The sequence below is a fragment of the Onthophagus taurus genome, chromosome 5, assembly GCF_036711975.1.
Source record: "Onthophagus taurus isolate NC chromosome 5, IU_Otau_3.0, whole genome shotgun sequence".
In the NCBI taxonomy this organism is placed as follows: Eukaryota; Metazoa; Arthropoda; class Insecta; order Coleoptera; family Scarabaeidae; genus Onthophagus; species Onthophagus taurus.
In genome coordinates this window covers 1,648,727-1,674,673 of record NC_091970.1, presented here as the reverse complement: position 1 = coordinate 1,674,673, position 25,947 = coordinate 1,648,727, and the positions used below count along the sequence as shown (strand labels likewise).

The following is a 25,947-nucleotide window of genomic DNA, read 5'->3' as shown; positions in this document are numbered from 1 at the left end:
TATTACACCTAGATATGTCGAGTTTGGACTCATTTTACATAACTTTTAATTATCTACAGTAATATTTATGCATCATTAATTTTCGGCCATCTTGGATGTTATCAAAACTGTCAAAATCAAAATACCTCGAATAGTCTTATAGCAAAATACGTCGTATTTAGATCCACTTCCTTCAAAGGATTGTTCATAAACATAAGATATATTCAATTTCTTTTTAATTAAAAGAGCAACATTTATTAAATTTTTCATAAACATCAAAAACAATAAGATTTTCGTAAAGATCGGAAAAATTTAACCTAATTTGATATATCACACGATATATCTATCATAAAATTCATTCTTAAAAGCATAAATGACACGATTTTTTAGTGTTTTGTTTTCGGCCATCTTGTTTTTATAAAAATCTTGATATCTGCGGTATTATTACACCTAGATATGTCGAGTTTGGACTCATTTTACATAACTTTTAATTATCTACAGTAATATCTACGAATCATTAATTTTCGGCCATCTTGGATGTTATCAAAACTGTCAAAATCAAAATACCTCGAACAATTTTATAGGAAAATACGTCGTGTTTACATCTACTTTTTTTCAAAGGATTGTTCATAAACATAAGATATATTCAATTTCTTTTTAATTAAAAGAACAACATTTATTAAATTTTTCATAAACATCAAAAACAATAAGATTTTCGTAAAGATCGGAAAAATTTAACCTAATTTGATATATCACACGATATATCTATCATAAAATTCATTCTTAAAAGCATAGATGACACGATTTTTTAGTGTTTTGTTTTCGGCCATCTTGTTTTTATAAAAATCTTGATATCTGCGATATTATTACACCTAGATATGTCGAGTTTGGACTCATTTTACATAACTTTTAATTATCTACAATAATATCTACGAATCATTAATTTTCGGCCATCTTGGATTTTATCAATACTGTTAAAATCAAAATACCTCGAACAGTTTTATAGCAAATACGTCGTGTTTAGATCTATTTTCTTCAAAGGATTGTTCATAAACATAAGAAATATTCATTTTTTTTAAATTAAAAGAACAACATTTATTAAATTTTTCATAAACATCAAAAACAATAAGATTTTCGTAAAGATCAGAAAAATTTAACCTAATTTGATATATCACACGATATATCTATCATAAAATTCATTCTTAAAAGCATAGATGACACGATTTTTTAGTGTTTTGTTTTCGGCCATCTTGTTTTTATAAAAATCTTGATATCTGCGGTATTATTACACCTAGATATGTCGAGTTTGGACTCATTTTACATAACTTTTAATTATCTACAGTAATATTTATGAATCATTAATTTTCGGCCATCTTGGATGTAATCAAAACTGTCAAAATCAAAATACCTCGAACAGTTTTATAGCAAAATACGTCGTGTTTAGATCCATTTTCTTCAAAGGATTGTGCATGAACATAAGAAATATTCATTTTTTTTAAATTAAAAGAACAACAATTATTAAATTTTTCATAAACATCAAAAACAATAAGATTTTCGTAAAGATCAGAAAAATTTAACCTAATTTGATATATCACACGATATATCTATCATAAAATTCATTCTTAAAAGCATAGATGACACGATTTTTTAGTGTTTTGTTTTCGGCCATCTTGTTTTTATAAAAATCTTGATATCTGCGATATTATTACACCTAGATATGTCGAGTTTGGACTCATTTTGCATATTTTTTAATGATCTATCACAATATTTATGTACGATTTGTTTTCGGACATCTTGAATTTTACAAAAAATTTAAAAATCGAACTTTATTTTAAAGGATGTTTCAAAAAGATTAAAAACTTCTGGGTCTAGTGTTAGTTCTAATGGTAGTGTTAGGTTCAGTTTTAGTTTTAGAGATCCGTTATATCCAGGTTTTACTGTATTGTTATTACAACGTTCTTCAGAGGTAGAATTTAGTAGGACGTAATTTTGAGTAAAGGTACTTTAATTTTATTACCCTCGTAAAATTAACTTTGAAATGTTCACAGCAAATAAATAATAAGCGCCCTCTTCACTTTCCGCCCGCAAATAAAAATACGATTTAACTTTGAATTCAAACTTCAAAGTTTAATCGAGAAAAATGTTTCTTTCATAAACAATTAAGTTAATACGTTCCTGTTTCTCGTTTATTTAAATAAAAAACCTACTTAACCTTAATTTCTACTTCAATTATCATTTCTTAACATAAATTTTTGATTAGAATCGATAAACAATTTACGTAAACTTTTTTACTATCTGGTTACGCGGTGCTAATGGGGTAAAGAGGGCGACTTTCCATTAACACGTTCAATTTAGCTCAACCCCTAGTTCGCGGTAATGGTTAAAGCAGGTACGATAATTGAGCGAGTAATTAACGAAACCATTCCACACTTTGACATTCTGTGGTAAACATCCAAACAGAACAAACATTGTATTTTAAAGTCTTAATTTATTTTTGAAATAAAATCATTTTTATTCTCCAATTTATTACGAAGTCTTAAATGAAAGTAAAACGAAAGATGGGAGAGAGTATTAAGTTAGCCTTGGTACGAATTTTTTTCGTGGGGGAAAATACAATATTGTGCTCCGGCGATATTTTCGTATGTAAAATTGATTTTATGCACAGTTCGATGGGTACTATATATCTGCTCGATTTTTCCAATATCAAAAAGCAATTTTTCCCATCGTCGATTCACCACCCGTCGATATTTCCTATAAAATACAGCGTATCTCGATCAAAAGCGTCCAAATATTTAATAAGCGGCCGAAACGTGATCATAATAAATTAATTTTAATGCGTGACAAAAAAACAACATTTTAAAAATTGCGTGCGATGCATATTAATGCATCATAGTTTTTTAAAACTTATATTGCACCATTTCAAACTAGGTTAATTTGTGGTGAAGAGATTCGCAACGTAGTTTCTAGCGTAACATAGTTAGTTAGCAACTTTGTCCAACTGCAGATAAATCTTAAACGTCGCTGTAATTAAAATTGATTCAATAAACAACGATTACTGCAGAAATTAGTTCACTCCTTGTATTGAAACCGAATTAATCTTAACGCTTGAAGACCAAACAGAAAGCAAATGTTCCCAAAAGTTGGTTCAAATGTATTAGGCTGAAAGATTCCCTTTGAAAGAATGCTGCATTAATCCTTTGTCTGTGTATTGCTTTCGGGTAGTAATCAAATTCCGCTCGACGATTTTTTGTTAATTTAGACCTGTTGGATAAATTCTTCTTTTTTCCTTTTAAATGATTAAATTATTCGTTGCAATATATCCTATTTGATTCTGAAACTAAGTTCCTGCTTTATGACTCTTTTAATTTTTTGTATCTCATCCAAGCTGTAAAAGCTTTTGGGCAAGTTACCAAACTTATAATCGAAGTGCTTTGGGTCATAATCTCTTACGTTTAATATTGTTGTTGATAACACATTTCTTATTTCAAGCCTTGCTGTATCAGCTGTCAAAATATGTTATGATTATATTATACGGCTTAAGTGTGAAGTTGGTTGTGATGAGTCACTCTGTTGGGAAAAAACAGAATTACTTTCTGGATAAAAGTTCTAATATATTACCATAACTGTATTATCGATGTTTGTTCTGATCGAATTTAGTACTCGTTAAGTACTTTCGTTATATCTCTTCAATAAGCTTATAAGCTTGAATTGACTTAATTTTGCAACAAGTTTGCGTAAGTGGATCTTCATCATATACTAAGAACTAGTAGCATTTCTGTCTAAAATGTACAGGGTGGTTCAAATTCGATGTCCGAATAGGCTAACTCGGAAACTATAAGAGTTAGAAAAAAAGGAGCTTACATGTCATGATCTCGTTTTTCGAGAAACTGCTAATGCCGAAAACCTTATAGCGCTATCGTCTTTTGTTTTTCCCCTAGAGGCCAAAATTGAAAATATCGTAATAAGTGCAATTATCTTGGTTATTATTATAGGTGGAGTATTATAACTACGACATTATATGGACACTTTTTTACAGAGAATTTCAAGACATAGTCAAAAAGAATTTTTCGGTTTTAGATTTTGAGATATCATGATAATTTTGGTTTTTTTAAATGGAAACAACCACTTATTAAATTCGTTATTTTTTTCTGATTACAAAAATATAGGGTCTATTTCTTATTGTTTTAGAATAAAGCTAAAAATAAACTTTTTTTATAAAATTTCCATCTAGTGTCGTCGAGGAAATTAAATTTACAGTTTCCTGTAAGTTACGGGGCGGTAGGTAAAATCTAAAAAGTTAACAATTAAATACGAAGATAACTTCTGGTATTTAAAAACAAATCATTTTTCAATATGTAACATTCTACGATGTCAAACTTTTCAAAATTTTCGTAATTGATCTTAAAAACAGGATTTTTAAAGTGACATTTCAGAAAATTTTTGAATACAAACAAATGTTGCTGTTTATTTGAATTTTAAAAAAATAAAGCGCCATCTATCGATAATTTATTAAGTAATTTAAAAATAATATTAAATCGTAATAAAAAATGTGAAATAATGCAATCTATTCCAACTTTTGTGTAAAACATTTATAAATTAAACAGTTCAACAAATATATTTGTTTCAAATATCAGAAATATGTTTTTTTAATTTTTAGTTATAATTTACAGGAAACTGTAAATTTAATTTCTTCGACGACACTAAAAGAAAAGTTTATTTTTAGTTTTATTCTAAAACAATAAGAAATAGACCCGTCAAACCCTATATTTTTGTAATCAGAAAAAAATAACGAATTTATTAAGCGAATAATCAGTGGTTGTTTCCATTTAAAAAAACGAAAATTGTGATAATATCTCAAAATCTAAAACCGACAAAATTTTTTTGACTACGTCATCAAATTCTCTGTAAAAAAGTGTCCATATAATGTCTTAGTTATAATACTCCACCTATAATAATAACCAAGATAGCGAGATGATAGCAAGATAACCAAAAAACGATAGCGTTTTGAGGTTTTCTCGAAAAACGAGATCATGACATGTCAGCTACTTTTCTTCCAACTCTTATAGTTTTCAAGTTAGCCTATTCGGACATCGAATTTGAACCACCCTGTACATGCTTCCTAAGACATGCAGCTAAAATTTTATTTCTGCCAATAATACTTTACTTCCACAAATAAGATTCTCTTTTGCAAAACAGATTTTAGACTTTGTCTAAAAATTTGCCCATGATATTTTGCTTCTGAACATGATATTTTGTTTCTCCTCAAGATGTTTTGCTCCCGAAAATAACACTATTTTTCTGCCTTTGATATCAATCCATAATATTATTTTTGCCCATAATATTTTGAAAGCTAAATATGGTGTATTATTCAGCTTTAAGTGCCTTATTTCTGAAAACATAAAGCACAAGTTGATGCAGGGTAACCTCTTGAAATCCTCAAAGACCCATGTCTAAATCACTTGATTGAAATTAAAACGAACGTTATACCGACAGAATACAAGTTCGACCAGCCGTATAAGGTCCTATTTCGAAGCAGGGATGATTGGACGAAGGGTTGGGTTGGGTTCATTGTGCCTATTGAGTGTTCTGGGAAAATATTGGAGAGGCTCATAAACAGAAGGATGACGGTGGAGATCAGGAGTAAACTCCCTTAACACATAAAGATCTCTCTATAATGGTAATTCTAGATATAAGAAATACATTCAACTCAGCACCGTGGGGGAAGATAACGGAGGATGGAGGAGGGAGGATTCTCAAAAGGAGTAAAAAGAATTGTCAGATCATATCTCTCAGAAAGGAAGATAATATTTCCAGGAGGAAGAGAAGGGAGTACATGTGGTGTACCTCAAGGTTCAATCATAGGAGCGACGTTCAAATAAAACTTGCTCATTTTGTCATGAAGAATAGCATAGTGATGAAAAATATATACAGGGTGTTCCGGTGACTCGGGGCATAAAATTAACCTCATATAGTAGAGCAAAAATGATGACGATTCGTGAAAAAAAATTATTATAAGAGTCTTCAAATGGCCAAGATATGGGCCATCCAAGTTCAGAAATTTTAACACATTTTTCTAAATATTTTCAATACCATTTATGGTAGAGCGTTGAAATTTGGTAGAAGATAAACAAATATCAAGCAAAATCATTGAACCAATTTTGACTTTGATCGGGCGGCGGCAACCATGCTATACAGGCTGTCCCTAAAATTTGTTTGCTCAGAACTTTTTTGTTCGCTCTATTAGTATCTATAGTTCTATTAGTTAGTTATTATTAATTTTAAGGGTTCAAAATGGAGAGTTACACATTTAGTGAACAAACTGACATGATTTTGACATTAGGGCAATGTCAATGCATATTGCAGCCGCAGTGGGCAATTGGCCAGTCTGCGCATTTGGCATATTGCCAAATAATGCAGCACAAAATCCAAATTGATGATCAGTTTTTAGAAAAAGTACTTTTTACAGATAAATTCACTTTTTCTAAAGATGGAATCATCTCTTTGAGAAATTTACATAGTTGGGCAGACGAAAATCCAAGATTTAAGAAAACTTGGAAATCACAATGGAGATTTTCTCATAACGTTTGGGCTGGCATTGTGGGCGATGTAATTATTGGACCCGTTTTCTTACCATCAAGGCTGGATGGACATACATACAGGCGACATTTAGAGAAATTAGATGATTTTTGAGATGATGTTCTTTTAAACACAAGGCAAGTAATGTGGTATATGCATGATGGTGCTCCTGCGCATAACACACAGGCTGTCCAAGAATTTCTGAGGGAACGTTTTCCGGGACGGTTTTAACTGAAACTTTTTTCAGCATTTCATACTCAGCTCCTAATAGCTCGCATCTTCGTCTAACGATTTATTTCTGACATGATATTTTTTAGCCATAGCACATCTTATATCTTCTAAAATGTTTTGCTTTTTGGCATGACATCTTGTTTCTGCAAATAACATTTTGAATCTGATCATAACGTTTTATTTCTTTACACCTTTCCAAGATATTTTTTTCTCTTAGGATATTTTGTTACTACATGACAAGTAATTAATGGAGAAAAGCTTGTAAGATTTCACAGAAAGCTAAAATACAAGGGCTGCGGATGTGTCTAAAACCATCGTATCACCACAAAGGTTTATATTGGGGTGACAACGAAATATATTTCAAATGGATATAGTTACAACCCTACAAAGACAGAAGAGAGATGCAAGTGATTAATGAAATAGTGCTAAATTACAAGTAATGTAGGCAACTTTTTCACCATTTGAAAGAACTCAAGGTAAGGATTTCATGGCAAATATAGTCCATCAAACAAAATTTGTTATCTGCCTTATCAACATTTAATGAGACATGTTAATGACAAAAAAAGGCAAGATTCGATATACTTGTAAACATTATAAATACAAAAATGTATAAACTTTTTTATATACAGACTTAAAATTAGATAATAAATCATGTAATTTTTTATACAAGCTTACCTTTAGCTTAACACAGAAATAAATTTGCTTAGAACCCAACTTTAAAAGCAATACCGACGTAAACTTTATAATAAGCTTTTCTAAGAGTACTTTTTTGAATTAAAATCGACACGATTTCCCTTTTAAAAGGGTTTCTCGCGTGATATATCGCGTAATTTCCCTAATAACAACGTACAACCTCCCCGAATGGTAGGCAACGACGCACTGAAAGCTGAAAGCGCCACTGAAAATTTATCCCGGCTGCGTTGAATTCGTAAAACCCAAAGTTGCGCGAAACGACACGGAAATTCACGAAATAAAAAGCTTCCATAAAAAATTTAAACATTAAAAAAAATTATTATTAATCTTATAAATCAATTTGATTGATTGAAATTTTATGATTGAAATTGTCAATCAAATTTTAATTAATTTTAATTTTTTTTGTTGGTTTTTTAAGGAAGAAGAAAAAAGTTATTAATGACTCACCTTATTAAAGTGAATTCGAACATATGGAGGTGAAGTTCTTCGCGTTTTGGTTGTTGACGCTGTGTTGTTTGATGGAAAAACCGAATTCATCATTTGAGCACGTCCACCGGAAACAAAGCGATTCCCTCAATAAAGCGGCCGTTGTTACGAATTCTTTTGAATGCACCAACATTGGATTGTAAGTCATGTTTCTTTCTACAAAAAAAAAAAATGAAAAATAACTCAACGTTAAATAGAAATATTTTAAAATGTGGTGGAAGTGTCGCCGACGCAGCCATAGCAGCGCTTTTTTGTGAGGGCGTTTCAAATCCGCAAAGTATGGGGTTAGGAGGTGGTTTTCTTTTGACCATTTTTAAGAAATCTTCAGGAACAGTTCAAGTTTTAAACGCTCGGGAAAATGCTCCGTATAAAGCTCATAAAGATATGTTTAATGAATGTGGTTCGGAAAACGGTAAGTAAATTTTTTTTTTACAAAGATTATTGTAAAATGTACTAAATTTGCATAAAAAATTGTATTCAATAAAACAAGTATCGTTTTTTACGATATCTAAAGCCGATATCTATCAGTCATCTCAAAATTTAAAGTCGAGGTAATAAAGTTTGGCAGTTCCTGGCTTTTGTTGACCTCTGTTAGTTAAGTGATGGTTGATCTCATATTTTTTCCAAGCGTGAAATAATGTCACTCCCATTTCACGCTTCCCATCGATTTTCGAGCAATATTTCCTCTTTATTGCTGCAAATCCGGATTCAAATAAATCGCAAAAGGAATGAAAAAATCTTATAATTTCCAAAATCGCACTCTTTTTTTAATGTAGACTTCTCGGCAAAGTTCTGGAAAATAAAGTTGAACCGTTTAATTATAAAACTAAGGAATGTTATAAACGGAATTTATGAACACCCCAGAATGTTGAGCTGGGCTAGTTGCATCTAAGCACTTGTGTAATTCACAAGAGGCGTTCTTTTATAATTTAAGTTTCATTAATAACTTATTCTCTCTGTTAATACGAATTTTCTGAGTACAAGTCAAAATTATTCGACTTCACTTTTAAACTAATTAATCTCAGGGTACTAAGAAAAATAGTATATTATAATACGAATATAGTATATTATAAATGAGGGCTATTTATAGAGATATGTGAATATGTGAGATATGATTCCATAAATTAAATTTTTTTAAAGAAATGTTTGAATAAGATTTAAACGTCAATGTGACACAAATTCAATGTTACCAACTGTAACCAACTTCACAACAATTTGTCAAAATTAAATGTCAATTTTATGAAACGTCATGTTCCTTTTTACGAAAATTAATTAATTTTAGCCTAATTCATACGAAAAAAGTAATTTTGTTTTCTAAAACTCATCTATAAGGTATATATTATAAGGATAAAATTGTTTAACGACATCCATGAAGGATTTAATTTATCGCAGTTAACACTTTGTTAAGATTTATCACGTAGTTAAGACGAAGTCTTATACAACATAATGTGGTAAAGATACAAGAAGTTCATCTGCGCCACATAGGATACATACTCCCTCTATGAATGTGTAGCATAAATAGTGAACAAGGGTTACAAATTACCTTAAATAATATGATGTTAATTTCATCATAACTATAATAAGAAGAGGAGCGTGTAACAAAGAAAATGTAGGAAAAAAATGTTTGAACCCTCTTTTTGGTGGATGAATTTGTTCTTTATGAACCTGAAAAACGTATTCTATTAAAATTTTTGACACGTTGATCAGTTACACCAACTAAAATTAGATACAAAAGGATATATCTGAAGTTGGCGTTTTTGACATAATAAAAAATGGGAAAAAAATCATGATTGAAAAGAGATTGAAGAAAGTGTTTCGGACAAAAAATGTTCTTTATCAATCTAAAGACATATTCCATAAATAATTTTAATACATTGATTTGGTTAGAAAGTAAATGTTTCTGAAATTGGTGTTGTTGGCATAAAAATTAAATAAAATTCCGAGAATGAAAAGAGATGGAAGAAAATGTTTCGGACAAAAAATGTTCCTTATCAACCTAAAAACATATTCCAAAAACATTTGTAACACATTGATCAGTAATACCAATTTTATTTGGTTAGAAAATAAATATTTCTGAAATTGACGTTTTTGGCATAAAAATCAGATAAAATTCCGAGAATGAAAAGAGATGGAAGAAAATGTTTCGGACAAAAAATGTTCCTTATCAACTTAAAGACATATCCCAAAAACATTTGTAACACATTGATCAGTAATACCAATTTTATTTGGTTAGAAAGTAAATATTTCTGAAATTGACGTTTTTGGCATAAAAATTAGATAAAATTCCGAGAATGAAAAGAGATGGAAGAAAATGTTTCGGACAAAAAATGTTCCTTAGCAACCTAAAGACATATTCCAAAAACATTTGTAACACATTGATCAGTAATACCAATTTTATTTGGTTAGAAAATAAATATTTCTGAAATTGACGTTTTTGGCATAAAAATCAGATAAAATTCCGAGAATGAAAAGAGATGGAAGAAAATGTTTCGGACAAAAAATGTTCCTTATCAACTTAAAGACATATCCCAAAAACATTTGTAACACATTGATCAGTAATACCAATTTTATTTGGTTAGAAAGTAAATATTTCTGAAATTGACGTTTTTGGCATAAAAATTAGATAAAATTCCGAGAATGAAAAGAGATGGAAGAAAATGTTTCGGACAAAAAATGTTCCTTAGCAACCTAAAGACATATTCCAAAAACATTTGTAACACATTGATCAGTAATACCAATTTTATTTGGTTAGAAAATAAATATTTCTGAAATTGACGTTTTTGGCATAAAAATTAGATAAAATTCCGAGAATGAAAAGAGATGGAAGAAAATGTTTCGGACAAAAAATGTTCCTTATCAACTTAAAGATATATTCCAGAAATAATTGTAATACATTGATCAGTTATACCAATTTTATTTGGTTAGAAAATAAATATTTCTGAAATTGACGTTTTTGGCATAAAAATCAGATAAAATTCCGAGAATGAAAAGAGATGGAAGAAAATGTTTCGGACAAAAAATGTTCCTTATCAACCTAAAAACATATTCCAAAAACATTTGTAACACATTGATCAGTAATACCAATTTTATTTGGTTAGAAAGTAAATGTTTCTGAAATTGGCGTTTTTGGCATAAAAATCAGATAAAATTCCGAGAATGAAAAGAGATGGAAGAAAATGTTTCGGACAAAAAATGTTCCTTATCAACCTAAAGATATATTCCAGAAATAATTGTAATACATTGATCAGTTATACCAATTTTATTTGGTTAGAAAATAAATATTTCTGAAATTGACGTTTTTGGCATAAAAATCAGATAAAATTCCGAGAATGAAAAGAGATGGAAGAAAATGTTTCGGACAAAAAATGTTCCTTATCAACCTAAAGACATATTCCAAAAACATTTGTAATACATTGATCAGTAATACCAATTTTATTTGGTTAGAAAATAAATATTTCTGAAATTGACGTTTTTGGCATAAAAATCAGATAAAATTCCGAGAATGAAAAGAGATGGAAGAAAATTTTTCGGACAAAAAATGTTCCTTATCAACTTAAAGACATATTCCAAAAACATTTGTAACACATTGATCAGTAATACCAATTTTATTTGGTTAGAAAATAAATATTTCTGAAATTGACGTTTTTGGCATAAAAATTAGATAAAATTCCGAGAATGAAAAGAGATGGAAGAAAATGTTTCGGAGAAAAAATGTTCCTTATCAACCTAAAGACATATTCCAAAAACATTTGTAACACATTGATCAGTTATACCAATTTTATTTGGTTAGAAAATAAATATTTCTGAAATTGACGTTTTTGGCATAAAAATCAGATAAAATTCCGAGAATGAAAAGAGATGGAAGAAAATGTTTCGGACAAAAAATGTTCCTTATCAACTTAAAGACATATCCCAAAAACATTTGTAACACATTGATCAGTAATACCAATTTTATTTGGTTAGAAAATAAATATTTCTGAAATTGACGTTTTTGGCATAAAAATTAGATAAAATTCCGAGAATGAAAAGAGATGGAAGAAAATGTTTCGGAGAAAAAATGTTCCTTATCAACCTAAAGACATATTCCAAAAACATTTGTAACACATTGATCAGTTATACCAATTTTATTTGGTTAGAAAATAAATATTTCTGAAATTGACGTTTTTGGCATAAAAATCAGATAAAATTCCGAGAATGAAAAGAGATGGAAGAAAATGTTTCGGACAAAAAATGTTCCTTATCAACTTAAAGACATATCCCAAAAACATTTGTAACACATTGATCAGTAATACCAATTTTATTTGGTTAGAAAGTAAATGTTTCTGAAATTGGCGTTTTTGGCATAAAAATCAGATAAAATTCCGAGAATGAAAAGAGATGGAAGAAAATGTTTCGGACAAAAAATGTTCCTTATCAACCTAAAGATATATTCCAGAAATAATTGTAATACATTGATCAGTTATACCAATTTTATTTGGTTAGAAAATAAATATTTCTGAAATTGACGTTTTTGGCATAAAAATCAGATAAAATTCCGAGAATGAAAAGAGATGGGAAAATGTTTCGGACAAAAAATGTTCCTTATCAACCTAAAGATATATTCCAGAAATAATTGTAATACATTGATCAGTTATACCAATTTTATTTGGTTAGAAAATAAATATTTCTGAAATTGACGTTTTTGGCATAAAAATCAGATAAAATTCCGAGAATGAAAAGAGATAGAAGAAAATGTTTCGGACAAAAAATGTTCCTTATCAACCTAAAGATATATTCCAGAAATAATTGTAATACATTGATCAGTTATACCAATTTTATTTGGTTAGAAAATAAATATTTCTGAAATTGACGTTTTTGGCATAAAAATCAGATAAAATTCCGAGAATGAAAAGAGATGGAAGAAAATGTTTCGGACAAAAAATGTTCCTTATCAACTTAAAGACATATCCCAAAAACATTTGTATCACATTAATCAGTAATACCAATTTTATTTGGTTAGAAAATAAATATTTCTGAAATTGACGTTTTTGGCATAAAAATCAGATAAAATTCCGAAAATGAAAAGAGATGGAAGAAAATGTTTCGGACAAAAAATGTTCCTTATCAACTTAAAGACATATCCCAAAAACATTTGTAATACATTGATCAGTTATACCAATTTTATTTGGTTAGAAAATAAATATTTCTGAAATTGACGTTTTTGGCATAAAAATCAGATAAAATTCCGAGAATGAAAAGAGATGGAAGAAAATGTTTCGGACAAAAAATGTTCCTTATCAACCTAAAGACATATTCCAAAAACATTTGTAACACATTGATCAGTAATACCAATTTTATTTGGTTAGAAAATAAATATTTCTGAAATTGACGTTTTTGGCATAAAAATCAGATAAAATTCCGAGAATGAAAAGAGATGGAAGAAAATGTTTCGGACAAAAAATGTTCCTTATCAACCTAAAGATATATTCCAGAAATAATTGTAATACATTGATCAGTTATACCAATTTTATTTGGTTAGAAAATAAATATTTCTGAAATTGACGTTTTTGGCATAAAAATCAGATAAAATTCCGAGAATGAAAAGAGATGGAAGAAAATGTTTCGGACAAAAAATGTTCCTTATCAACCTAAAGACATATCCCAAAAACATTTGTAACACATTGATCAGTAATACCAATTTTATTTGGTTAGAAAATAAATATTTCTGAAATTGACGTTTTTGGCATAAAAATCAGATAAAATTCCGAGAATGAAAAGAGATGGAAGAAAATGTTTCGGACAAAAAATGTTCCTTATCAACTTAAAGACATATTCCAAAAACATTTGTAACACATTAATCAGTAATACCAAGTTTAGTTACTAATTTACAAAATTAAAGTATAAAAAGTTGTAAAATGAAATTAAGGACGAAGTGCGAAAAATTCAAGAATCATCATGTGATTTTGTTTTAATCAATGTGAAATAACCCAAAAAACACGTTAAGTGACTAACACTAGATTAATTTCAATTGTAAAACTTCTATTATATGATAACTAATTTCAAGTTTAAAATGTCAACCTCAATTTTGACACATTTGTAATCTTCATTAAAAATCCTTTAAAATGAGTACAAACACGACATATTTATCTTCAATATTAAGGAAGTTATGGTCAACTTCCGGTTAAAAATGTCAACGTCAATTTTGATATATTTGTAATCGTCGTGAAAAATCCTTTAAAATGAGTCTAAACATAATACGTTTAATTCCAATATTACTCGAGATATAACCAACTTCCGGTTTGAAATGTCAATGTCATTTTGACATATTGTTAATTTTTATAAAATGTATTAAAATTTGTCACAAAAACAAACATATAATAAAAAAAAAAAATTAAGGTTGGTATTAATATTTAAAAATTAAATTGCTATCTTCATTGCGGCTAACTTCGGGTTTAATGTTTTTTATTCTAACTTGTTGGTTTTTTGAGATAAGTACGTCTTGTTTGGACTCATTTTATAGGTTTTTTAATGAAGATGACAAATATGTCAAAATTGACGTTGACGTTTCAAACCGGAAGTGATTGTATTTCCATTAATATTAAAGTTAAATATGCCGAGTTTGGACTCATTTTAAAGGATTTTTAATGAAGATTACAAATATGTCAAAATTGAGGTTGAAATTTCGAACTAGTGCAAAAACATATCGAATTCTGTGCACAATCAATAATTTTCAGCTTGTTGTTAATTAGTAACATTAATAACATAACCTAATAATAAATAAATTATTATTTATATCATAATGAATTTCAATTATGTATGAATTTATTAATCAAACATGGTTTAAAAACGAAATTAGAATTCTAACATTAACAGTACATTTTATAATAACAACTAAATCATTTTCTTTTAATTAAATTTATCTCTAATATTTAGAAATGTCTTCCGGTGGTTTATCCGTTGCAGTTCCCGGCGAACTAAAAGGTTATTGGGAGCTCCATAAAAAATACGGTAAACTCCCGTGGTCTCATCTAGTAAAGCCAACGATAAAACTCCTCCAAAGGGGAATTTACGTTAGCAATTATCTCTCAAAAATGATTAAAGCTTTAGAAAACGAAATCGTACGCTCCCCCAGTTTGAAGTTAGTAAGTTTCAAAAATTCAATTTCAATTCGAACCATCTTTTTTCCCATCGTTTCGTTTTAGAAAGATTTTTTTAAACAGACAAACAGGGAAACTTTACCAAGAAGGTGACGTCATGAATCGGCCGAGACTTGCCGAAACGCTCGCTAAAATCGCAGAAAAAGGCCCGAATGTGTTATATAACGGTCCATTAACGGATTGTTTTATTCAGGATATTCAAGATGCGGGTGGGGTAATTACAAAGGATGATCTAAAAAAATACAAACCTCGATGGATGAAACCGTTGTCGACAACAATCGCTACAGATTTCACCATTTATACAGTCCCATCTCCAGGAGCTGGTTCATTTCTTTTATTAATCACCGATTTAATGTCTCGAATGATTATTAATTGTTCTCCGGTGACGTTTTGGCACCGTTTAATCGAAGTGTGGAAGTTCGCTTATGGTTTAAAAACTCAACAATCCGGTCCGAATATGGCAATAAGAAATTTAGATGAGCATTGTTATAATTCAACGGTTACTCATTTTATTCGGTGTCGCATTAAAGATTCTTGTACAAGTAATGATCCAAGTAATTATTTTGGGGTTTATGAGCAACCCGAGGACCACGGAACTGCTCATATTAGTATTTTAGCACCGAATGGGGATGCAATTTCTGTTACAAGTACAATTAATTTGGTGTAATTAATGTAATTCTTAATTTTTCGAGTTTTAATCATTTTATGTTTTAGTTTCGGGGCTTTTTTTGCTTCACCATCAACCGGAATCATCTTAAACAACCAAATGATGGACTTTGCAATTCCTAATCGTCATCCGTGGAAAGCAAACCCATCGAATTATATTAAACCCCAACGCCAGCCAGTTTCAACGATGTGTCCAACGATTATTTTAAGCTCAATTGATAATTCCGTTAGGATGATTGTGGGGGCTTCTGGTGGATTTAAAATACTTTCGGCGACTTCTCTAGTGGTGATAAGACATCTACTTTTAGGGGAGTGCCTCGAAGAAGCCGTCGCGCAACCGAGATTACATCATCAATTGGTGCCGATGGAGATCGAATATGAACCGGGGTTTCCCCCGGCGATTTTAAAAGGGTTATCTCGCCGTGGGCATGTTATTAAGCAGTATAAAACGGATGTCCAATGTGCTGAAGGTTCGCTTAATATGCCGATTACTTCCGCTGTTAATGCCATCTCGGTTTGTAACGATAATATTGAGGCGATTGGTGATCGAAGACGACATGGTTATGGTGAAGGGTTCTGAAATTAAAAAAAAAATTAAATTAAGATTATTATTATATTATATTTATATAATTTTTACGGATAATTAAACAAAAACTAAATTAAAAAAGACAAATCTATGCAATTAATCTCGTTTTTAATTAACTAAACCAAGGTGATGGGATCAAAAAAATCAAACAAAAATGTACGTAATAAAATCCGTTTTGTTATTAACGTTACTTGTTGGATTTAATTCAATAACAACAATAAAATTAAACCCTTTTTTTTTCAAAAAACACGTTACGGAAAAGTGACTAACACTAGATTAATTAATTAACTAACTTCAGGTTTAAAATGTCAACCTCAATTTTGACATATTTGTAATCTCCATTAAAAATCCTTTAAAATGAGTACAAACACGACATATTTATTTTCAATATTAATGGAGTTATGGTCAACTTCCGGTTAAGAATGTCAACGTCAATTTTGACATATTTGTCATCGTTGTGAAAAATCCTTTAAAATGAGTCCAAACATGATACGTTTAATTTCAATATTACTCGAGATATAGCCAACTTCCGGTTTGAAATGTCAATGTCATTTTGACATATTCTTAATTTTTATAAAATGTCTTAATATTTGTCACAAAAACAAAGATATCATAAAAAGAATCAAAAATTAAGGTTGGTGTTAATATTTAAAAATTAAATTGCTATCTTCATTGCGGCTAACTTCGGGTTTAATGCTTTTTATTCTAACTTTTCTGTTTTTTGAGGTAAGTGTTAATCTTCATCTTTGGACTCATTTTAAAGGCTTTTTTTAATAAAGAATACATCATGGAAGGACACCATGAAGTTGCCCATTTGTCTATTATATGATAGCTAACTTCAGGTTTAAAAACGTCAACCTCAATTTTGACATATTTGTAATCTTCATTAAAAATCCTTTAAAATGAGTACAAACACGACATATTTATTTTCAATATTAATGGAGTTATGGTCAACTTCCGGTTAAGAATGTCAACGTCAATTTTGACATATTTGTCATCGTTGTGAAAAATCCTTTAAAATGAGTCCAAACATGATAGGTTTAATTTCAATATTACTCGAGATATAACCAACTTCCGGTTTGAAATGTCAATGTCATTTTGACATATTCTTAATTTTTATAAAATGTCTTAATATTTGTCACAAAAACAAAGATATCATAAAAAGAATCAAAAATTAAGGTTGGTATTAATATTTAAAAATTAAATTGTTGCTAACTTCGGGTTTAATGCTTTTTATTCTAACTTTTCTGTTTTTTGAGATAAGTGTTAATCTTCATCTTTGGACTCATTTTAAAGGCTTTTCTTAATAAAGAATACATCATGGAAGGACACCATGAAGTTGCCCATTTGTCTATTATATGATAGCTAACTTCAGGTTTAAAAACGTCAACCTCAATTTTGACATATTTGTAATCTTCATTAAAAATCCTTTAAAATGAGTACAAACACGACATATTTATTTTTAATATTAACGAAGTTATGGTCAACTTCCGGTTAAGAATGTCAACGTCAATTTTGACATATTTGTCATCGTTGTGAAAAATCCTTTAAAATGAGTCCAAACATGATAGGTTTAATTTCAATATTACTCGAGATATAACCAACTTCCGGTTTGAAATGTCAATGTCATTTTGACATATTCTTAATTTTTATAAAATGTCTTAATATTTGTCACAAAAACAAAGATATCATAAAAAGAATCAAAAATTAAGGTTGGTATTAATATTTAAAAATTAAATTGTTGCTAACTTCGGGTTTAATGCTTTTTATTCTAACTTTTCTGTTTTTTGAGATAAATGTTAATCTTCATCTTTGGACTCATTTTAAAGGCTTTTTTTAATAAAGAATACATCATGGAAGGACACCATGAAGTTGCCCATTTGTCTATTATATGATAGCTAACTTCAGGTTTAAAAACGTCAACCTCAATTTTGACATATTTGTAATCTCCATTAAAAATCCTTTAAAATGAGTACAAACACGACATATTTATCTTCAATATTAATGAAGTTATGGTCAACTTCCGGTTAAGAATGTCAACGTCAATTTTGACATATTTGTAATCGTCGTGAAAAGTCCTTTAAAATGAGTCCAAACATGATACGTTTAATTTCAATATTACTCGAGATATAACCAACTTCCGGTTTGAAATGTCAATGTCATTTTGACATATTTTTAATTTTTATAAAATGTATTAAAATTTGTCACAAAACAAAGATATAATAAAAAGAAAAAAATTAAGGTTGGTATTAATATTTAAAAATTAAATTGCTATCTTCATTGCGGCTAACTTCGGGTTTAATGCTTTTTATTCTAACTTTTTTGTTTTTTGAGATAAGTGCGTCTTGTTTGGACTCATTTTATAGGGTTTTTAATGAAGATGGCAAATATGTCAAAATTGACGTTGACATTTCAAACCGGAAGTGATTGTATTTCCATTAATATTAAAGTTAAATATGTCGAGTTTGGACTCATTTTAAAGGATTTTTAATGAAGATTACAAATATGTCAAAATTGAGGTTGAAATTTCGAACTAGTGCAAAAACATATCGAATTCTGTGCACAATCAATAATTTTCAGCTTGTTGTTAATTAGTAACATTAATAACATAACCTAATAATAAATAAATTATTATTTATATCATAATGAATTTCAATTATGTATGAATTTATTAATCAAACATGGTTTAAAAACGAAATTAGAATTCTAACATTAAAAATTGAGGTTGAAAGTTCGATCTTTTTGGTTTTTTGAGATAAATGCGTCATGTTTGGACTCACTTTAAAGGTTATTTTATGAAGATTACGAATATAATAACAAAATTAAAGTTGACATTAACAACTGAAAGATAGTCTAAACCCGAATGATTCTAGTTTTAAGTTAAAAAAATTAAATTAAGATTATTATTATATTATATTTATATTGATATTTATATAATTTTTACGGATAATTAAGCAAAAACTAAATTAAAAAAGACAAATCTATGCAATTAATCTCGTTTTTAATTAACTAAACCAACGTGATGGGATCAAAAAATCAGTCTTTCATTAAAATCAAACAAAAATGTACGTAATAAAATCCGTTTTGTTATTAACGTTACTTGTTGGATTTAATTCAATAACAACAATAAAATTAAACCCTTTTTCGCAAAACAAATATACAGTAACGTTCAATTACGGAGTAATTAAACATCAAGATTCCGAGTACATTTACGATTTGGAATTAAAAAACGTTATGGTTAATAAAACGAAAAAAGCTTTCAGTGTGATTTATTGTGTTAAACAAAAATTGGATGGGCCTAGTTTTAAAGTAAATTATTTACTAATTTATTGTTTTTATTTAATTATTCATTTCATTTTAGTTAAATATAAAAGCTTTGACGTTATCTTATAACATTCCGAGAGATGTTTTGTTTCAATTCGACGTAAAAGTTTGCGAAATGTTAAATAATAATTTTTTCGGGGCAAAAAATACTTTAAAAAGTGGAAATGGAACGACTTGTCCTATCGAGAAAGGGTGTTATAAGCAAGATAACTTTGTTTTGGATGAGAAGAAATTTCCCCCTTTCATCCCACCGAACGTGTATAGGCTCGATTTGAGTTATTTTTATTATAAAAAGGTTATTGTTGAAGCTCAAATTACGATTGAAGTTAAATATGGATTATGATTTAATATGATTCAACACTAAAATGGATTGTATTACAAAGTTACAAATTGTATGGTTCGATTAATTTTATACACGTTTGTTTTAAATTAAAAGTTTTTTCTGAATAAAATAAAATTATCTATCTACAGGTGTTTCCGAAATGCGTGTACAACGGAAGACCACAGATTCCTTGGCTCAAAATAGGTCGATTTAAGCTAAGTTATCTATATCTTCAAGTTAGATTTCAAAGTTAGCAAAAAAATTCTTTTATTTTTTATAACTCGTAAATCAATTGAAACCATTTTTCAGAAGTGAGTTCCTAGGTTCAATTAACGTGTTTTTATGGTATTCGATACAATTTTAGAAACACAGGAATGATGGAAAAGTCATGTATTCACCGAATATTTTTCCATTTTTTTTTTTCTGGCCAGGCGACAATTACATTATTATAGTTTTTGAATAGTCCATTTATTTCTAAACCGTTTTTGCCTCTTATAAGATTTTGATTACATAAGTGGTTAAGCCAGAAAAAAGGTATTTTTAAATATCTGCAAGCCTTGTTTACGTCATTGCAGTTACCAGAGGGGGCGCTACCACCCGGGCGCTGCTTAAAAGGGGGCGCCGGCGCCTTTTTAATGTTTTCTCCAACAATATCTTATCTTTCTTTTATAGTATTTAGACCTGTCAGCAGTATCTAGTCTTCAGAAAGCAGTATTTAATCTCCACAAAGCAATTTTAGTCTTTAGAAAGCAGTATTTAGTGTTCCAGACGCTGTATTTAGACCTGTCGGCAGTATCTAGTCTTCAGAAAGCAGTATTTAGTGTTCTAGAAGCAGTATCTAGTCTTCTGCCAAAGTTATGTATGTTTTTTCCAAAATATTTTATCTTTCTTTTGCAGTATTTAGACCTGTCAGTAGTATCTAGTCTTCAGAAAGCAGTATTTAATCTCCACAAAGCAATTTTAGTCTTTAGAAAGCAGTATTTAGTGTTCCAGACGCTGTATTTAGACCTGTCGGCAGTATCTAGTCTTCAGAAAGCAGTATTTAGTCTTCTAGAAGCAGTATCTAGTCTTCTGCCAAAGTTATGTATGTTTTCTCCAAAATATTTTATCTTTCTTTTGCAGTATTTAGACCTGTCAGTAGTAGTTAGTCTTCAGAAAGCAGTATTTAATCTCCACAAAGCAATTTTAGTCTTTAGAAAGCAGTATTTAGTGTTCCAGACGCTGTATTTAGACCTGTCGGCAGTATCTAGTCTTCAGAAAGCAGTATTTAGTCTTCTAAAAGCAGTATCTAGTCTTCTGCCAAAGTTATGTATGTTTTCTCCAAAATATTTTATCTTTCTTTTGCAGTATTTAGACCTGTCAGTAGTAGTTAGTCTTCAGAAAGCAGTATTTAATCTCCACAAAGCAATTTTAGTCTTTAGAAAGCAGTATTTAGTGTTCCAGACGCTGTATTTAGACCTGTCGGCAGTATCTAGTCTTCAGAAAGCAGTATTTAGTCTTCTAGAAGCAGTATCTAGTCTTCTGCCAAAGTTATGTATGTTTTCTCCAATATATTTTATCTTTCTTTTGCAGTATTTAGACCTGTCAGTAGTAGTTAGTCTTCAGAAAGCAGTATTTAATCTGCACAAAGCAATTTTAGTCCTTAGAAAGCAGTATTTAGTGTTCCAGATGTTGTATTTAGACCTGTCGGCAGTATCTAGTCTTCAGAAACCAGTATTTAGTCTTCTAGAAGCAGTATCTAGTCTTCTGCCAAAGTTATGTATGTTTTCTCCAATATATTTTATCTTTCTTTTGCAGTATTTAGACCTGTCAGTAGTAGTTAGTCTTCAGAAAGCAGTATTTAATCTGCACAAAGCAATTTTAGTCCTTAGAAAGCAGTATTTAGTGTTCCAGATGTTGTATTTAGACCTGTCGGCAGTATCTAGTCTTCAGAAACCAGTATTTAGTCTTCTAGAAGCAGTATCTAGTCTTCTGCCAAAATTATGTATGTTTTCTCCAATATATTTTATCTTTCTTTTGCAGTATTTAGACCTGTCAGTAGTAGTTAGTCTTCAGAAAGCAGTATTTAATCTCCACAAAGCAATTTTAGTCTTTAGAAAGCAGTATTTAGTGTTCCAGATGCTGTATTTAGACCTGTCGGCAGTATCTAGTCTTCAGAAACCAGTATTTAGTCTTCTAGAAGCAGTATCTAGTCTTCTGCCAAAGTTATGTATGTTTTCTCCAATATATTTTATCTTTCTTTTGCAGTATTTAGACCTGTCAGTAGTAGTTAGTCTTCAGAAAGCAGTATTTAATCTCCACAAAGCAATTTTAGTCTTTAGAAAGCAGTATTTAGTGTTCCAGATGTTGTATTTAGACCTGTCGGCAGTATCTAGTCTTCAGAAAGCAGTATTTTATCTTCCAGAGCAGTATCTAGTCTTCAGAAAGCAGTATTTAGTTTTTTAGAAGTAGTATCTAGTCTTCTGCCAACGTTATGTATGTTTTGTTCTTGATACTGACAGCTACTTCTTTCTGGGTGTCTATCATCTTTTTGGGAGCCTCTTATTATCCATACGGATCTTGTACCACCCGGTACCTCATTTCTGCAGTTGTTACTTTACTTTTGTGCTTATCCTGCATTGGCAAAGTTTCCGTATTGGTGATTTCCTGTCCTCTGCAATAACAAGACAAGTCCATTGGTTTCTTGTTCATATTTTTCGCATTCTTTTATTGAACACATAAGTATTGCCATGAAAAATCATGTTTGGTTTATAATCAATTTTTTGTTTTCTCTGAACAGTAATTTCAGACTTCATATGGACTTTGGACAATGTAATTCCTGTTTTTTGCTGAAGTCTAGTTTATAACTACTTTATTTTTTTAAATGGAACACATATATTTTTACATATTTGGATCTGTTTTCAAGATTTATGAATAACTTTACAGGATGTTCCAAAACTCCTAATTAAAATAACTCAAAAACTAAAAGCACCAGATATCAACATGTCTCATCACAGTCAATACATTTTTATACAGGTTGTTTCTGTAAGTCGTGTTATCACCAATACTAGAATCATAACGATGACAATTCGTGTAAAAATGTTTGGTTTAACCAAACTTCTGATAAACACCCTGTATAATAACATCCAATAGTATTAGCGGCGTTCGAAAGACTCTATCTTTGTTTATGCATTTAAAATTTGATATGTAAAAAGATACAAAGTTCCATTTAAAAAAATTAAATTGAATACGATCCTGGAATAGCAAAACATCCTGTATACATCCTATAACATAAAAACATTTTTTTAATTTTCAACAATAAACCCACTATCTTCCGTCCTCGCATTGACTCACCCTGTATAATAAAATCTATATCATTCCATTTAAACTAACATGTTTATTTTGATACGTCGTTATGAAACATCCTGTATGTATAAAAATAGTTTCAACTTTTCTCCAAAGAAGAACTTTTGTATTTTACCGCTTATTTAAGACACCTGTATATTTAGCCCCGCTGTAGATGTTAGAACAGGTTAAAAAAAGGGTTAATAATGAAATTCCCTCAATATTTCACCTTAATTAATACCACATATTATTTTATTTCGTATTACTTACTCTTTAAATTGGCTTCAAACGCGAATAAAATAATCTGATTTACATTATCTAACTTTCAACACAAGAACAGCCGGTTAAAAAAAAACTGCGATGTTTTTGCCCGAACAAGTTTTCGTTGCTAAGCAACCTACAATCGCAACTAAGGGAAATTAACCTAAAAAGGTTGAAAAAAAAGGTTGAAATTATTAACTTAAAATAAATGAATGATTTAAAACAAGCTTTATTGGTTAAAATAGTACTTTAACGAGAATAAAAATAAGATATTTATGTTATTTACGTGTTGATTTTAAATTATTAAAAAAACTTACGTTTTTGTCCCTTTTCAAACACCAAATTAAAAAAAACGTGATTATTGATAACTTTACAGAACTAAACACTGAATTTGATTAAACCAAACTTAAACAAAATTAGATTAACTATAATTAAAACTTTCGTTGTTGTAATGGCGACGATTGTTGGTTTTCTGATCGTCAATTATTTTAAAAGACGCCAAGTTATAAATCAACGCCACCTCTGGTTTAATAAGGCGATTCAAATAAGAACCAAGAGATGGCGCTACCTAACTAATTTAATTTTTTAAAATTATTTTAATTAATTATTCTTATTAATAAACTTAGAATAAATTAATTGAGCGACAACGCAATCTTCTACGGCCATTCCCAAACTTTGAAAAACCGTATTTTGTTGATTAACAGGATAAGGTTCAATCTTTTCAATTAAAGCACCAATTTCGTTTTTAAAAACAACCCCTTTTTCGAGTAAATGTTTTAACTCCTCTTTCGCCCCAGATAAATGATCAACATAAACGTGAGCATTCTGATACGTTTCCAAATCAATTTCCATCGGATTACTTCCAGCACCAACGGCTAAAATATAAATTAATTATTAATTTAATTATAATTAATTAATTAATTACCGCAAATGTGATAACCACTTTTTAACCACTCAAACTTTAAAATTGGCTCTTTAGCGTAAGTTGTTGTTATAACAACATCGGCGTTTTCAACGCAACTTTTTGGATCAGAAACTAATTCGATTTCATTTAGCCCCAATTCTTGTATTAATTTTTCAACATTTTTTTGGGTTCTTCCCCAAATCTTCACCTTTTTGAATTTGAAAAAATGTTGGAACGCTAAGATGTGAATTTTCGCTTGTATTCCACTTCCTAATATTGCCAAAATTTCCTTTTTCGGTTTATTCATTGTTAAATATTTAGTTGCAACAGCCGAGGCAGCCGCAGTTCTCCAAGAAGTGATCTCAGTGGCGTCAATAACCGCTTGAAGTTGTCCCGTTTCTTGATTAAAAAGTAAAATGTTTGCTAAAATCGATGGTAACCCTTTTTTGGTGTTCTCGGGGAACGAAGTAACCAATTTACATGCTAAAGCGTTAATTTCGGCGTTATTTCCAATAAATCCTGGCATCGAAAAGAGGATGTTTTGGGTTTCTGGTATTTGGGTCAATGAACGAGGATTTTGAATTACCCGCTTTTTTGTTACACTTTTTAATGCGATTTCGATCGCTTTAAAGATTTCGTCCCAGTTTAATAAGGTTAAAACTTCTTTTTCGGTTATGTATAACATGTTCTTCGTGGGTTTTTGCAACATTATGTAATTATTAATAATAACAACAAAAATTATGATAAGTTTAGGCTTGGTTTATATCATTACAAAAAAAAGCATTTATTTTAAAGAATTATTTTTAAATTCTATTAATTAAGTTAAATAATTGTTTAAATAAATGTTTTTGTTTCAATTTGTACTTTAATTTTTTCATAAAGAGTGTTTAAAGAAAATTATTTGTAACGTATCAACTAAGCCTTAAAAAATTTTTGGTGACGCACCCTAAATAAAGATTAACGTGTTAATTAGTAATTAATTAATTATTAACGCAAAATTGATTGTAAATGATTGTTTTATAAACATTTTTGGATTAAAAATAATTAATTAATAATTTTTAATCGAATCAACAAAAATAATTTGACGTGGCGTGTCAATAACCTCAAAAAATTTTCCCACCTAACCTTGATTTCCGCACATTGCGCACCAAGTTATTAATTTCCTTTAGTATTATTTAATTAAACCGTTTTAGAATAATGGATGTTTGGCAAACAACGGAAGATATGGATTTCGATTTGTTCACAATATCGGAATTTACCGATGGGCAAAGATACGAACCTCCAACTCCAACGTTAATGACAACAAAAAAAGACGAAAAGGTGATATCTACAAGACCGAAATTTAAAAGTTTGTACGATTTCGATGATTTATCTGATATGGACGAAGTGGAGAGGCAAAAACTCGCGAGAAAACATTTACAATCAGCAGGGAGAGGTTATGTTGTGAAAAAATATCAGC

General features: G+C 29.7%; 3 protein-coding genes across 8 annotated transcripts in view; 1 reads left to right on the top strand and 2 right to left on the bottom strand.

Moving 5' to 3' along the window:
* LOC111422290 (neuropeptide CCHamide-1 receptor-like) overlaps nucleotides 1-8,003 on the bottom strand; it is a 45,758-nt gene extending 37,755 nt beyond the window's left edge. For 3 of the 4 annotated variants that reach the window (XR_011640268.1, XM_071195725.1, XM_071195724.1), the window contains exon 1: nucleotides 7,927-8,003. The gene's annotated coding sequence lies outside the window, so the exon portion shown is untranslated. Of the gene's footprint in view, nucleotides 1-7,461; nucleotides 7,668-7,926 lie in introns of those variants that run through there. The other variant, XR_011640269.1, reaches the window with a different exon arrangement.
* On the top strand, nucleotides 7,842-16,434 carry LOC111422080 (glutathione hydrolase 1 proenzyme-like). Of its 2 annotated transcripts, none has more exons than XM_071195723.1 (5): nucleotides 7,842-8,104; nucleotides 8,163-8,377; nucleotides 14,878-15,082; nucleotides 15,147-15,764; nucleotides 15,816-16,434. In XM_071195723.1, the coding sequence occupies exons 1-5, from the start codon at nucleotides 7,950-7,952 to the stop codon at nucleotides 16,345-16,347; spliced, it is 1,725 nt and encodes a 574-aa protein (XP_071051824.1). In that variant the 5' UTR covers nucleotides 7,842-7,949; the 3' UTR covers nucleotides 16,348-16,434. The 2 variants fall into 2 exon arrangements, with proteins under 2 accessions (XP_071051824.1, XP_022911053.2); XM_023055285.2 differs by having other exon boundaries at nucleotides 14,878-15,086; nucleotides 15,151-15,764.
* On the bottom strand, nucleotides 15,350-25,375 carry LOC111413575 (ketimine reductase mu-crystallin). Of its 2 annotated transcripts, XR_011640271.1 has the most exons (3): nucleotides 24,510-25,375; nucleotides 23,902-24,459; nucleotides 15,350-16,343 (listed from the first exon to the last, which is right to left on the bottom strand). XR_011640271.1 is itself a non-coding variant. In XM_023044599.2 (2 exons), the coding sequence occupies exons 1-2, from the start codon at nucleotides 25,195-25,197 to the stop codon at nucleotides 24,185-24,187; spliced, it is 963 nt and encodes a 320-aa protein (XP_022900367.2). In that variant the 5' UTR covers nucleotides 25,198-25,375; the 3' UTR covers nucleotides 23,798-24,184. The 2 variants fall into 2 exon arrangements, 1 of the variants encoding a protein (XP_022900367.2); XM_023044599.2 differs by lacking the exon at nucleotides 15,350-16,343 and having other exon boundaries at nucleotides 23,798-24,459.
* Between the last annotated feature and the right edge of the window lie 572 nt (nucleotides 25,376-25,947).